Source organism: Neophocaena asiaeorientalis, unplaced genomic scaffold (genome assembly GCF_003031525.2).
Source record: "Neophocaena asiaeorientalis asiaeorientalis breed wild unplaced genomic scaffold, Neophocaena_asiaeorientalis_V1.1 scaffold713, whole genome shotgun sequence".
Classification (NCBI taxonomy): Eukaryota; Metazoa; Chordata; class Mammalia; order Artiodactyla; family Phocoenidae; genus Neophocaena; species Neophocaena asiaeorientalis.
The window spans coordinates 523,102-539,011 of NW_020174925.1; the positions used below are offsets into that span (position 1 = coordinate 523,102).

General features: G+C 36.3%; 1 protein-coding gene across 1 annotated transcript in view; it reads left to right on the top strand.

The window, feature by feature from the left end:
• The window catches only part of BLOC1S6 (biogenesis of lysosomal organelles complex 1 subunit 6), a 16,361-nt gene extending 3,664 nt beyond the window's left edge, over nucleotides 1-12,697 (top strand). The window contains exons 2-5 of the mRNA XM_024761346.1: nucleotides 2,370-2,511; nucleotides 6,791-6,878; nucleotides 9,121-9,207; nucleotides 9,923-12,697. Coding sequence (XP_024617114.1) covers nucleotides 2,370-2,511; nucleotides 6,791-6,878; nucleotides 9,121-9,207; nucleotides 9,923-10,042 — 437 coding nt within the window. The 3' untranslated portion in view covers nucleotides 10,043-12,697. The remainder of the gene's footprint in view (nucleotides 1-2,369; nucleotides 2,512-6,790; nucleotides 6,879-9,120; nucleotides 9,208-9,922) is intronic.
• The last annotated feature ends 3,213 nt before the right edge of the window (nucleotides 12,698-15,910 follow it).

Consider the following 15,910-nt stretch of genomic DNA (forward strand, 5'->3'; position numbering starts at 1 on the left):
CATGGGCCCTAGGCGTGTGGGCTCAGTAGTTGTGGCTTGCGGGCTCCAGAGCGCAGGTTCAGTAGTTGTGGTGCCTGGGCTTAGTTGCTCCGCAGCATGTGGGATCTTCTCAGACCAGGGCTCGAACCCGTGTCCCTTACATTGGTGGATTCTTAACCACTGCACCGCCAGGGAAGCCCTTCTATATTTTTTATTTTTTTATTTTTATTTTTTTGCGGTATGCGGGCCTCTCACTGCTGTGGCCTCTCCTGTTGCGGAGCACAGGCTCCGGACGCGCAGGCTCAGCGACCATGGCTCACGGGTCCAGCCGCTCCGCGGCATGTGGGATCTTCCTGGACTGGGGCACGAACCCGTGTCCCCTGCATCGGCAGGCGGACTCTCAACCACTGCGCCACCAAGGAAGCCCCCTTCTATATTTTTTAAAGAGAGTTGCTGCTGTTTGCACTGTTATTGTAATCAAGCCTTTAGCAATGACATTAATCATAATAATATAATATATATAACATTAATGATATATTTTATTCACTTCCCATCTGATGAAACATAAATGGCAATATCTGTAAATGCTTCACTTTTCCCACTATATTTTTATTTCACTTATGGAGTGCTTCAGTTTCTAGTTAGCTCTTACTTGTTTGAATATTGCCTTGCAATCTAGAGAATTCCAGAGTTTGTTCATATGTTTCTCAGGATCCAAATAAAAACCATGCTAATTTATTTTGATCTCTAAAAGCTAATTTTGAATATGACAGCATGTTGTTTTCCTCAATCTTGCCAAAATTTAAATCTGTGGTAAAAACTATACTTGGAAATGAGCTATAAGCAATGTATTGTGATGAACGTATTTTGTATAATGATCTAATTTGATGTTATGGATTATTACCAGATTATGATTAAAGAGGTGTTTCAGAGTTTAATATTAGTTTAAAAATGCTTTTGGAGTACCATTTTAGTAATGTGGCCATTTCACTTTTTTTGTTTTTAATTCTAAACCAGTGATTCTAAAATCTTACAAATCATTCATTGAACCCTGTTTAGAAATTGTTTTGTACTTTTCTCAGTAGGAGTAGTGATAGATGGGTATTCATGTTAGACATTTTTGAATGCCTGGTACAATGCTTACACTGTTATTATTCAAAGGAAAGGTAGGAATAAAATAGTTCCTGGCATCAAATCTAAATTTACACAGAAGACAATTATTATACACTATTTTCTATGGTAAATTAAGGTTCTGAATTTCAAGAGAGGAGAAATTCTTAGAAAATTTCTTTCCTGCTAACAAATGACAAAACAACCCTTCCTTTACATGTAAATATCAAGCTCTATGCAAAATAAATGTTGACCCATATTACTTCCATAGAATTGAAGAAAAATATTTTTAGGTATTGCATTTATTTAAAAAAATTTTAAGTTTTTTTTTTTAATGTGGACCATTTTTTTAAAGTCTGTATTGAATTTATTACAATATTGCTTCTGTTTTACCTTTTGGTTTTTTTGGCCGGGAGGCATGTGGGATCTTAGCTCCTTGAACGGGGATCAAACCTGCACCTCCTGCACTGGAAGGCGAAGTCTTAACCACTGGACTGCCAGTGAAGTCCCTGCATTTAAAAATATATATAATATATTTATATATATATATATATATATATAATCTCTAGGGGCTTCCCTGGTGGTGCAGGTGTCTGCCTGACAATGCAGGGGACACGGGTTTGAGCCCTGGTCTGGGAAGATCCCACATGCTGCGGAGCAACTAGGCCCCTGCGCCACAGCTACTGAGCCTGCGCTCTGGAGCCTACGAGCCACAATGACTGAAGCCCGTGAGCCTGGATCCCGTGCTCTGCAGTGGGAGAGGCCACCGCAGTGAGAGGCCTGTGCAACACAATGAAGAGTAGCCCCCGCTTGCCGCAACTAAATAAAGCCCACGCACAGCAACGAAGACTTAACATACCCCAAAATAAATAAATTAATTTAAAAAAAATTCTGCAAGCTTTTGGAAAGAAGAATTTCTTGCTTCCATTCAGTAACTGTTCCTTCCTTTTAGGCCTCAGACTCCTTTAATAATTCATTGAAAACTCTAAATCCCCTTCCCTGAAAAATACATACACATAGGGAATTTTGCGTGTGTTAATGTTCTTTTCAGCTAGACTTTACCTTGTACTAGTAGCTTTAAAATATTTTTTGAGTGCTCATAGCTTGATTTTTAGAGGATGCTCAGGAAGTAAAAGTTTAAAAAAAAAAAAGGATACCTATAGTATCCTGTGTGTGTGCTCTGAACTCCACTGCCAGCCTCCTTTCCTCCCTCCCTGCTACTTTCTTACCCCTATGTCAGTTTAAAAGCTTCCTAAATTTGATTTTTTGCTTGGGGACAGGTTTAAGTGACACTTCTCCAGATGAAGGGTTAATAGAGGACTTGACCATAGAAGACAAAGCTGTGGAGCAACTGGCAGAAGGCTTGCTTTCTCACTACTTGCCAGATCTGCAGAGATCAAAACAAGCTCTCCAGGAACTCACGTGAGCTGAAAAAAAACATAGATGCACTCATTTCTTCTCTGGCATAGTCATAATTTACTGTATAAGTAAAGTATATACTGTATTAGGGATAATATTTTGTAACATTTAATACAATGGAGTATTTCTGTGTCTTTTGTGTTAGCAAATGGGAGTGGAGTAATCTAAGTTACATAGTATACATGTAATTTAGATTACACAGTAATCTAAATGTAAAAAGTGAAGTGAATGCTCCTAGAGTGTTTGGTCTCTTCTGAGAAGTACCGCTAAATCTTATCTAGACTCTTTGATTAGTTTTGGTGTCTCTCCACTATTTTAGGAAAGAATCGCCTCTTGGGGATGTTGCAAATGGGTATACACCTGTTTCTGAGTAGAGCTGCAAAATTGCCTCTGTAAGAGTCACATTTGTTTTCAATTGCTGGTTCACATGAGTTGCCAGAAATCCCTAATTATCTTTTTTGGAGATGACCAATTTCATTCTTAGTTTATAACTCTACTAGCTAAATAAAGGATTGGAGAATAAGAGAGGAACAGGATAAGGAAGAATGGAATCCATAAAGTGTAATCAATATGCAAAAATATACACTCGGATTTTATCAGCTGTCACCCAGAAACAGCAGCCTGAGCTTCTTCTTCCTCTTGGGTCAGGACCTCTCTGGACTGCCCAAGCTGGCCTATTATTTCTTTTTTGTGGTGGTCACCTTTAAACTGGCTATGAACCACTGCTGCTCTAAGACTTACTCTTTGAAAACTGATCTCAGAGGCCTTTATTAGGGCAAAAGGAGAGGAATAATCAACAACTATGTCCATTTTTTAAATATTAGTAACTAATGTTATAATCCTTGGGTTTGAAGATGATAAATGAATATAAAAGTGGTACTGTGTTCTACTACATGTAGTACCCTACTGTAGTTACGGGAGCTGGTAACATTCTTAGTTTTCTGCTAGTTCCAAGTAAGATTATTTTTATTCCCCAGTGTGTGGTATATCTTGTATTTTAACACCAGCCAATCCTTGTGGCAGAAAAGTCAAAGATTTTGTGGGTGAGTTTGGATGATATATGATAGACTGAAGGAAGGTAAGATACTCTGCAAACAAAACATATCTGGTAACACTTTATTTATAGGAAGTTAGGAATCAAGGTTTAATTGGAAAGTTTAATTGATGAGGACATTGGCTAAAATTTAGTGTTTCAATAACCCCATTTATCTTCCTAGAAGTCTAGACAGTGTTGATGATGATGATAGTAAAATCAGCTACTGTTTATAACAGTTGAATGTGATGAATAAGCAGTTACTAAACTTCTTGAGTGTTAAGGAAAGATAAGCAAACTTCAGAGAAAGAACAAAGAGAAATATATGGGTCTAGTTAAGAGCTTTCTACACTGTCTCATTGATCAGTGTATCTGTTCTTTCACCAATATCCTGCTGTCTTGATTTCTGTAGTTTCTGTAAGTTGAAATTTGGTAATGTATGTCTTCCAACTTTGTTCTTCTTTAGTGTGTCTTAGTTATTATAGGTCTTTGCCTTTCCATGTGAATTTTAGAGTCAGTTTGTTGATATCTACAAAATAACTTTCTGGGATTTAAATTGAGATTGTATTAAACCTGTAGATCAAGTTGGGAAGAATTGATATCTTAGCACTATTGAGTTTTTTATTCCATGTACTCGGAATATCTCTTCATTACTTAGATATCTCTTATTTCTTTCATTAGAGTTTAATAGTTTTTGCATATAGATCCTATACATATTTTGTTAGGTTTATACCAGATTATTTCATCTGACAGGGGTTATTGTAAATGGTATTTTTAAAAATTCTGATTGTACATTGCTGGTATATAGGAAAGCAACTGACTTTTGTATATTAACCTTGTATCCTGAAACTTTGTTATATTCACATATTCGTTCCTGGGTTTTTGTTGTTGATTCTTTGGGATTTTCCACATAGGCAATCATGTTATCTGTGAACAAAGACAGCTTTATTTCTTCCTTTCTAATCTGTATACCTTTTATTTCCTTTTCTTGTCTTATTGCATTAGCTAGGACTTCCAGTAAAATGTTGAATAGGAGTAGTAAGAGTGGACATCCTTTCCTTGCTCCAGATCTTTAGGAGGAAAGCATCTAGTTTCTTACCACAAGTGCAATATTAGCTGTATGGTTTTTTTTAAAGATATTCTTTATCAAGTTGGGGAAGTTCCTCTCTCCTCCTAGTTTGATTAGAGTGTTTTTAATCATGAATGGTGTTGGACTTCGTCAAATGCTTTTTCTTCATCCGCTGATAAGACCATATGATTTTTCTTCTTTAACCAGTTGATGTGGGTTACATTGATTTATTTTCAAACGTTGAACCAGCTTTGCATACTTGGAGTAAATCCCACTTGGTTGTGGTGTATAATTCTTTTTATACATTGTTGGATTTGATTTGTTGATATTTTGTTGAGGAGTTTTACATCTATGTTCTTGAAAGATAATGATCTATAGTTTTCCTTCTTGTAATGTCTTTTTTAAAAAAATAAATAAATTTATTTATTTATTTTTGGCTGCATTGGGTCTTCGTTGATGCTCACGGGCTTTCTCTCCTTGCAGTGAGCAGGGGCTGCTCTTTGTTGTGGTGTGTGGGCTTCTCCTTGTGGTGGCTTTTCTTTGTTGTGGAGCATGGGTTCTAGGTGCGCAGGCTTCAGTAGTTGTGGCTCGTGGGCTCTAGAGTGCAGGCTCAGTAGTTGTGGCACATGGGCCCAGTTGCTCTGTGGCATGTGGGATCTTCCCGGACAAGAGCTCAAACCCGTGTCCCATGCATTGGCAGGTGGATTCTTAACCACTGTGCCACCAGGGAAGTCCCTCTTATAATGTCTTTATCTGGTTTTTATTTTAGGATAATGCTGGCCTCATAGAATGAGTTAGGAAGTGCTCCCTTCTGTTTTCTGAAAGAGATTGTGGAGAATTGGTATAATTTCTTCCTTAAATGTTTGGTAGAAATCGTCATGAAAGTTCCTGGTACTTTGATTTCTGGAAGGTTACTACTTATAGATATAGGCCTACTTAGATTATCTGTTTCTCCTTGTGTGAGTTTTGGTAGTTTGTGTCTTTCAAGGAGTTAGTCATTTCCATCTAAGTTACCAAATTGGTGAGCATAGAGCTACCTGTAGCATTCCTTTATTATCCTTTTAATGTCCATGGGATAAGTAGTGATGACCCCTCTTCCATAAATTTTGTTAGTAGTTTGTATCTCCTCTCTCTTTTTCTTTGGTAGTCTAGCTAGAAGTTTATCAGTTTTATCAATATTTTGGAAGAACTGACTTTTGGTTTTGTTTATTTTTTATTGTTTTCCAGTTGTAACAGTTTGTTTTTGCTGTCCTGTTTGTCTTGGATCATTGGCTTGCTGGGTTCTCCTCTCATCCATTCTGGTTTCACCTTCTGTGGTCTCCACAGTCAGAGCTGAACGGACACTTATGACCTGTAGGATATGGAATACTCAGTGCTAGATGGTGGAGATGTTTTAACTGCCCTTCAGTCTCTTCATTGCTATTTCTTTTTTTCATTGTTGTTCTCTGTTTAGCATACTTCTGCAAGCACATCATGTCATATTTTTCTTTGTCTGTAGTATTCTTTAAAATATTTAATTAAGTGACCCCCCGCCCCCCGCAGTGTCACTTATTCCTGTGATCCTAGCATTGGTTGATCTGGAGAAGAATATCAGAGAGGTTGGCTTCTCTTCCTCAATAGCAAGTTTTGAATCAGATTTTATTGAGGAGTCTTAGAAATTACTTGGTCTGACCTTCTTACTTTGTAAATGAAATTTAGGTCCAGAGAAACTAAATTTCCAAGATCACACCAACTGATTATTATCCCTTGATACTGCATTTTTTTCCAACTCTAATCTAAAAAGTCACTGCTCCTCTTCCTTTATGATGATGTTACAATTTTAATATATATAAAACATCAAGTTTCTTGGGCAAGATAGTATAAAAAAAACTTTTTTGGGGATAATACAGAGAGTTGTTAGGAATAAGTAATAAAATAATTTTAAATGGTTTGATGTTATTCAAATCTGAAATTGAGGCAAGAATAAAAGACGTATTTAATTATCAGAATATTGGAATATTATTTTGGCTTTGGAATATTATTTTGAAAAAGATTATGATAAACTAAATAAGCCTTGGAGAGTCAATAAATTTCCAACTTAATTTCTACTTTTAACATTAACCAAGATGAATGTGGTTGCTTTTAATGAACCATCACTTAAAGTATGTAAAGTTTATTTTGGCTGTGTGCTTTTGTTTCAGACAGAACCAAGTTGTATTATTAGACACACTGGAACAAGAGATTTCAAAATTTAAAGAATGTCATTCTATGTTGGATATTAATGCTTTGGTAAGTATGATTTAGTTGACATAGCTTAATGACATCTTATTTTAGAAATAGCTAGGTTTATCCTCCCAACTTTGTACTTATGTATGTTTGAGATACTTAACGTATGTTTTCCTCTAATTTTTAAAGTTTAGAATTTGTTGTTTAACAGGAAACCTTGATTTACTTTATTAGACCTTCTATTGTCTTGAATTATTAGCTTTCAAATGTTGAACTTGTGATAGGAAATTGAACTTATATATGAAAGTCTGGAATAGATCTCATAATTAAAGACTAATAAAAGAGAAGTAAAAGTAAGGAACTTTGGAGGTACTATTTTTCCCCTTAAGGAAAGCACCTCTCTCTTTATCAAGTACATGGTTTTTAAAATTAGCATTTATTTAATTGTATGGCATTTTCATAATGTCATAACAAATTAACACTGAAATAGACTGTTTGAGGGTCCTTTACGTCCCCTTTATATCTTTCAATTTAAGTGACAGTAGTTGAATTTCATCAGAAACTTTATAGCTTTTTGATGAGAGGAACTAATACTCTTTATTTTAGGAAATGGAGAATTAACAGAAATAAGGAACTTGTGGCTACCTTTCTCTTTACCCGGAACATTAGAAATAGCTTAGTTTGCATGATTTTGTGGACTTTCATATATACGTCAAAGAATGGACTTTTCATTGGAAAAATGTGGCTTATTAATGTTTTCCTTTTATAACAATCAGAAACCAAGTCCACCTTCTCTAGTATTAGGCAGAGGTCTGTGGTAGTAAATACAAAGTCTTCTACTCAGTAGTTCTTGATTTGTGAAGGAGGTGGTCTTTGTCTTCTCCATTGAGTTCATGTTGCAGCAGAGCTACATATTTGTTGAATGAATGAACCAAGCATATGTAATACTGTCGCTTCCATCTGAAAGGGCAGAAACTAAGTCTTGCTCTTTTTCCTTCTCTCAGCCCATGAGTGGTGTTTTTTTTATTGTTGTTTTTTGTTTTTTTAATTTTATTTTTGGCTGTGTTGGGTCTTTGTTCCTGTGCGTGGGCTTTCTCTAGTTGCGGCAAGCCGGGGCTACTCTTCATTGCGGTGTGCAGGCTTCTCATTGCAGTGGCTCCTCTTGTTGCAGAGCATGGGCTCTAGGCTCACGGGCTTCACTAGTTGCAGCACTCAGGCTCAGTAGTTTTGGCTTGCGGGCTCTAGAGCACAAGCTCAATAGTTGTGGCGCATGGGCTTAGTTGCTCCACGGCATGTGGGATCTTCCCGGACCAGGGCTCGAACCCGTGTCCCCTGCATTGTCAGGCGGATTCTTAACCACTGTGCCACCAGGGAAGTCACCCAAGAGTGGTTTTGATTGTCATTCAGGAACTGAAAAATAGAAGCCCAGAGAGAGAGAAAGAGGGTCTGTAAGCTCTAGAGCTCATCAGACTCTGACTTTACTTGTAGCTACATTAAGGCTGCTAATCTCTCTACTGACACTTCTTTCCTTTTTTTTTTTACCTGATCTTCTCTTTCTGTTACCTTCCTTCCTAAGAATGAGGTGTTTCTTTTTCCTTCTCTCCCATCTCTGGCTGAGATGGAAAGTCTATACTTATCACTCCTTGGGAAGAAAAGTGTCCTTACAGAGATTGTTCTCCTTGGTCTGACTTCAGAAGCCCAAAGAATATGATCAGACTTGTCCACAGCCTTCTCAGGTCTCTCTGGCCACAGCTTGGTTTTTCCTGATGGGCAGACACTTCACTTAAACTGTCCTGTGTACCCTGGCTCAGTCTCTCCCTTGTAAAGGCAGTAGAGAGTGTTTTACTTTTCTTAAATGAAACTGATAGCATTGTTGGATAGTCTTACTAAAATTTTAGAATTATATTGTTTGGTTTTTTTTTTTGAATTTTATTTTATTTATTTTTTTATACAGCAGGTTCTTATTAGTTATCTGTTTTATACATATCAGTGTATATATGTCAGTCCCAATCTCCCAATTATATTGCATGTTTTTAAGGCAAAATGTTATCTGTACAGAATATAAATGTCTATTTTATGTTTAGTAACTTTTAATCAATCTGAACTGAATCAAGTATTCTCAAAAGCCTACTAGTGGTTTAAATTAAATTTGAATCTTGGAATTAAAATATGGGGATAATTAGATCTTCAAAAATTTTGACAAATTTAGGCAGAATGAACTGTAATTTAGGTATTGATTTATTTATCCATTTTGATATTTCAGTCTGTTTTAAATTGACTTTTAAATTTACTTTTCCATCTTAAGTTCACTGAAGCTAAACACTATCATGCCAAGTTGGTGAATATAAGAAAGGAGATGCTGATGCTTCATGAAAAGACATCAAAGTTAAAAGTGAGTTGAAAATTCTTTCACAGTCTTTATAGAAGTAGAGGTTTAATTGTCTGTTTTTCTTCAGTATTCATTTTCTGACTTCTCATTTATTCATATACAATAGGATACTTAATTCATGGTACATTGTTTTCTTTTAAAACACATTCTTATTAACCCCACTCTGGGCTCTTCTACTAATAGCTGGGCTGGTGGGCTCACATTCTCTGAGTATGTCACTGTATTTCTCATTTAATAATAAGAGTTTTGAGTAACAGAATTTTTTTATCAAGGAGACCTTAAATTTCCCAGAACATTTAAAAATTGTGAATCACTAGATTGTACACCTGTAACTTATACTGTACAGCAACTATACTTCAATAAAAAAAAGTTATCCTGAACGAATTTAAAAATTAAACATGAAATTTATTATTATTTATTGATTACCTTAAATCAAAGCACTATTACTTAAAATTTTTTAATTTTTTATTTTTAATTTAATATTTAAAGGTTACTTTTCAGTTACAGTTATTACAAAATATTGGCTATATTCCCCATGTTGTACAATACATCCTTTAGTCTGTCTTACACCCAGTAGTTTGAACCTCCCACTCCCCCACCCATATATTGCACTCCCCCATAAACCACTAGTTTGTTCTCTAAAACCACTACTACTTTTAAATTAGGCCGTAACCTATAAGCCTTTTGCTCTCTTGGTTTTTAAATTTTTTTGACTTAGAAAAGAGCACTTAAACTGCAGCAGAAGAGGCAAAAAGAAGAGTTGGAAAGGGAGCAGCAACGGGAGAAGGAATTTGAAAGAGAAAAGCAGTTAACTGCCAAACCAGCTAAAAGGATGTGAGAAGTTGGATGTTTGTGTCCTTCCTTCCCCTGTTCATGTTCTGGATTTAAGATGACCCAGTGTAGACTGAAGTTAAGGTAGTGCCTTATACCATTGTGTTATGTTTTGAAATCCTTTTCCCATGAGTGCTGTCTCTCTATCTTCATTTCAGCCATTCAAGAAGCTTTTTTTCCTAAGTAGAAGACATAATATCACTTGGTTTGGATATTTTATATGTAATTTTTCAACTTTGTTTTGCTTTTTAAAATTCATTATTTTGGCCTTAAGTCACTTATAAACTGGAAAATGGTTTAATAGTCTAGACTATAAGTGGTTAAAAATTAGTATGAATTGTTTAGCTTCTTAATAAGTGTGGATTTGAAAGTTTCAGTTTCTCATTTTATGAAATGAATTCCCTTTCTGGCAATACAGCGCTGGGTTTTGGCAGTTGCCTTTTCATTGTTTGGTTGAGAAGAATTGCCAGCTGTTTAATCTCATATGCCACTGGAAAAGAGGTGGTATAAGCCTTTGTGAAGAACATGATAGAAAAGTGTGTACACAGGAAGTAGTAGCATCTTAGACATAGGATAGGTGAGCAAGATGCCATGTAGATTCCACTAACCATATACTATATCTGCTTCCTAGCTTTGTTGTTGCTGTTTTTTCCTTATGCTGCTTCTGGGTTCAAAGTAGATTATATCTATTCCTAAAGTTTGGCGGGGGTGATGTAGCTTTCACACACTCAAATGTGTTTAAATATTTATAATTCTTAGTAACAGTCATCACACACTATGAGATACAGTTGTCAAGCTGATAAGATAATGAACCCAGCTTTCCAAGTGGAAAGTCTTACTGCTAGTTCTAGCTATCCTCTGATTTGCTGTGTGGTCGTAACATGTGGTTACTTTTTCTGTGCTTTTAAAAAAAATTCTTAAGGTAGAATGATACATACCAATTACCCATTTTATAGATAATGACAAGAATGGTGGAAAATTAATAAATAGCTTCTTCACAAAAGAGGCAGCATGATACCTTTAGTGTTTTCTAGATCCCCCTCCCCCAATATTACATGTAGAAATTTATTATGTGAGGGAAATATTGTGAAGTTTCATTGTTTTAAATTGAGAGTGTATTATTCACTGTTTTAGTATTATTTAATATCTATGATGTCCAATCTCTTACATAGAGACTGTACAGATTAGATTACAGATTATGATTAGAATGTGTATCTTTTATAATCTACGTTACATTTGGTAAGCTGGAATCACTCACTACCTCTGATCACATATCAGGCTAACCAATGATGGAGAAGGCATTAGATTTACGTCGAGTGCTAAGAACTGGTCTGTTTAAAGGTTTAAAAAAATTGTTTGAAAACCTTTCCCTTCTTTAGTGAGTGAATTATTATCTCACAGTTCTCTTGGTTTTGACCTTATGTTTAAGAGTATAAATATATTTTATTTTTAAAGGCTATGTGTTGCCCTCAAACACTGGCTAAAACTCCTAGGGCAGGATCATTAGCACTGGCAGGACAGTGTCACCTAAACTGCTGAATGTACTCATTGATAACCTGACAAAGGCTGTGCATTGTTTCTTAGAGTGATTTGTGGTGGCTAACTGCAATGACTGTTTAAAATGCTGGTTCCTGGACACCACTCTCAATCTGTTGAAGCAAATGTTTGTTTTTCTCTTTTTTCCTTTTTAAAAAGTTTCCTCAAGTGATTCTGATGTACCTTATAAGTTGAGAACCGCTGGTCTAGTCAGAGGTTTCCACACTGGGCTGCATATTAGCACCTGGAAACTTAAAAAAAATATACTCTTGAAGATTTTTACTCATTAGTTCTTAGGTAGGGCCCATGCACATTTTAAAGAGCCCCCCAGATAAGTCCAATGCAAGGAACCACTGGTCTAGACTTTCTAGTGATTTATATTTATAAAGAGTGAAATAGTTTGAAAGCTACCCAGTAACTCTTGGGATTAATCTTATTAAATAAATTCTTAAACTGCTGCTTTTGATATAAAGTCAGATTTAAGACTGAAATAAATAGCAGGCCGGAAATAGGTATAGAATTCTGGTTAATTGAACTTTTGTGACCTGTATTTAAATAAATCATGTTTATTGAATGAATGGCAAGGCACATGTACTTTTAGAAATGTATTACTTACATTTTGAAGATTTTTTAAAATGTCAAGAATATATATTAGGATCCACTATTTTTAGGTCACTTGTAAATCAGAAGTACTGTTACTTTGGTAATTAAAATCTAAAACTTTAGCTGTATCTCAGTAGCGTACAAACGTATCTTACTGACTAAAACTGAACAGAACCCTTATAATTAGTCTTGCTGTATTTTTGCACAAAATTATGAATTGGTACTTGAGTTGAAAAAAGTTGCCTATGGTGTTTTGGTTGAAAAAAATTGCCTTTGTTTTGAAACTATATCATATATGTACTGAACTAAAGTGATGGGAGTTAATTTTGTATTTACTTTGTAGGAGGTATCATGTAAATATGCAGACGTTGAATGTAGTATGGATTGTGTCCGCAGTGAATTTTTGGGTGGATACAGTTTATAAATATGCCAATTATATACCCTCATATACTTGTCTGATTTTGAGCTTGTAGAATGAGGACTCCTTTTTACACATTTAATAAAGAAAAGAAAGGTCTATGAATTATCCAGTATCATTTATCAAGCACTGGTGTGCACACAGCACTGTACACTTCCCTTTATGTACTTTATTTCAGACATTCCTCTCCTTTGCTTTCCTCTCCTGTCATCTTCCTCTTAATGTTCTCTGTAGGTTGTGTCACAAGATGACTGGTCGGCTCATGAAATCCTTTTCGGAAAGGTGATTGAAAGTGTTACGAAAAGATTCTACCAATAACCCAACTTCATAAAGTTCTTCACTATTTGAGAATAAGAATAATAGCTACTACTTTTGTTTTTTCAATTTATTTTTATTTTATTTATTTTTGGCCGCGTTAGGTCTTTGTTACTACACACGGGCTTTTCTCTAGTTGTGGCGAGCAGGGGCTACTCTTTGTTGCGGTGCTTGGGCTTCTCATGTTGCGGAGCACGGACTCTAGGCACGCGGGCTTCAGTAGTTGTGGTTTCCGGGCTCTAGAGCGCAGGCTCAGTAGCTGTGGCGCATGGGCCCAGATGCTCTGCAGCATGTGGAATCTTCCCGGACCAGGGCTCGAACTCATGTCCCCTGCATAGGCAGACGGATTCTTACCCACTGCGCCACCAGGGAAGCCCCTAAAGCAAGGATTCTTAATCATTAAACCTTCAGACCTCACTGCACACATATTTTTAAAAGTTACTTAGTTTCTAGGCTTTCCTTTTGGATCAAGATAGTTCCTATTTTACATATTTGTTCAGATATTATGCTTGTACAGATGAATCAGATATTTAAGATTTGTTCTATTGATAGCTTATCCACACTGTTTTAGCTCTGCTTGCATGTATGAGGCCAGGTGCCATCTAGTCTTCAGGTTAACATTTGGGTGAAACTAGGTTTATTTTCATAGCCATTAAGAGAGTGAAGGGGAGTAGTCAAGGGAGATGGTTCTAATGACTAGTTTAAAAAGCACTTAAAGCAGAAATTCCAAAGAAATACAATGTGAAGGAAGGGCAGTCAAAGAGAAGGTCGGTGAAATTTGGGGTGGGTTGGGGATGGTAATAGAGAAAGGGAAAAGGAAAGGCCAAGTCTGAGGTAGAAGGGAAGGGTGATGTGTCTTTTACGTACCTTTAATAAAGGAGGCTTATAGGCTTGTGAAGAATAATAAATTAATAATATCCACGTGTTTTAAGATAAGGTTGCCCCCTACTGTCACTTCATCATAAACTGAAGAAAAGGTGGTAGCCTGCTGTTCATTCTGGTTTAGATAATGTATATTCCTGAAGTGCTTCAGGAGGCCTGCAGTGCTCAAATTTGGATAAGCGTGTGTGGGTGCTGCCCACTCCTATTCCAGGTATGACTTTTATTAGGACTTTGGAAAAGAGAGTCAAAAAGTATATTGAACACTTAGTATAAGAGAATAACTACTAAGAAATAAAAACATACATGTATATAGACCTGAAGTTTCCTGGCCTCTGCTTTGATCATAAACCTTTAAATTTTAAAGGATATAGAACCTTCATAATATAGTGGTTAGGATTGTCGACCTGAAGTCAGATTGCTGTGGTTTATATTCCTGCTTGATTTTTAGGGCCTTGGACTTGCTTAAACCCTGTGTACCTTTCAGTTTCCTAAACTGTAAAGGTGGGATAAGTGTTTCTGGCTTCATAAGGTTATGAGGTTTTATGATATCCATATAAAAGCCCGTAACAAAATAGGAAGAGCTCAAGAAATGTTGGGTGTTATATCATGGTATCTTGAAGTCACATATTCACATGTGGGGATGGTGCTTATTTTGCCCCTTTGTGCATGCCTGTTTTTGTTCACAGGATTTCCACTAGGATCCTTGGTTCTTTAATGTCTTCCTGTTAGACACCTATTTGTTCTTTGCAACTCAAATGTCTCTTCCTTATGGTTTTTCAAACCACTTCCCAAAGAATTTTTTTCTTGTGTTCTATAGTACTTAATACATTTGCCTTAGCATTTACAGTATTGTTATGTGTTCACATGTCTCTCAAGCTCGAGGATATTTCTTAGTCATTTCTGTTCCATGGTGCAGTAGTGCCTGGCCTATAGTTATTAATCAGGGTTCTCCAGAGAAACAGAATGAATCTCTCTCTCTCTCTCTCTCTCTCTCTCTCTCTCTCTCTCTCTGTGTGTGTGTGTGTGTGTGTGTGTGTGGAGAGAGAGAGAGAGAGAGGTAGAGGTAGAGACAGATATTTATTTTAAGGAATTGGCTTATATGATCGTGGGAGCTGGCAATTGCAAAATCTGCAGGGCAGGCCAGCAGGCTGGGGACGCAGGGAAGAGTTGATGTTGCAGCTTGAGTTCAAAGGCAGTATGGAGGCAGAATTCCCTCTTTCTCAGGGAGAATTTTCTTAGTCTTTTTCTTAAGACTTTCAATTCATTGGTTGAGGTCCACTCACATTATGGAGGGTAATCTTAAAGTCTGCCGATTTAAATGTTAGTCTCATCTAAAAAATGCCTTCACAGCAACGTCTAGACTGATATTTGCCTGATATTTGCCCAAATATCTAGTTACCATGGTCTAGCCAAGTTGTCACATAAAATTAGCCATCATGATTGAGACTGAATTGAATCTAGTAAGAGAAATAAACAGATATTAAAAATAGCTATAATAAAAACCTGGATTACATAAATGCCAAATAGGGACTATTAAAATAAAAAGATTAAGTTCCTGAAATTGAAACATGGCTTGGGAGTCTGTAATCCTTGGATAATCTGAGCCACTGCTTCCATCCCTGATTACATACTCAATTAGACTAAAAAAAAAAAAAAATGATAGCCAGTCCCAAGATCTTGGGAATAAAGAGTTCAGAGATAATATGTGTATGGGACTGTAGAAAAATAGATGCTACATCACTTGTAGCTTTATACCTTCTATATTAATTAGGGGCTGTTCAGTTTTCTTAAAAATGGCTTCTAGGAAGAGGTGGGCAGTTTTAGAGCAGGCTCAACAGATGAGCACATCTTAAAATTAAAACCTGATGAAGCACAGAAGGGACAATGCTGCCATCTTGTGGTACTCTGCTCCCCTAGTCAACAAATTCTGTATTGTCTCAACTAGTTTGATGAAGTTTGGCCTAAACGTTTTCAACTATAGTGTTTTTGGTAAGTCAGGGTTTTCTGTATGGTCTGAACTTTTGTTTAAACAGTGAGGTGTTTGAAAGTGATCTGTGAAACATCAGGTTTAAAACTACATTTTTCTAACTTTTTGAATCTTTTAGTTTGATGTTAGGCTTG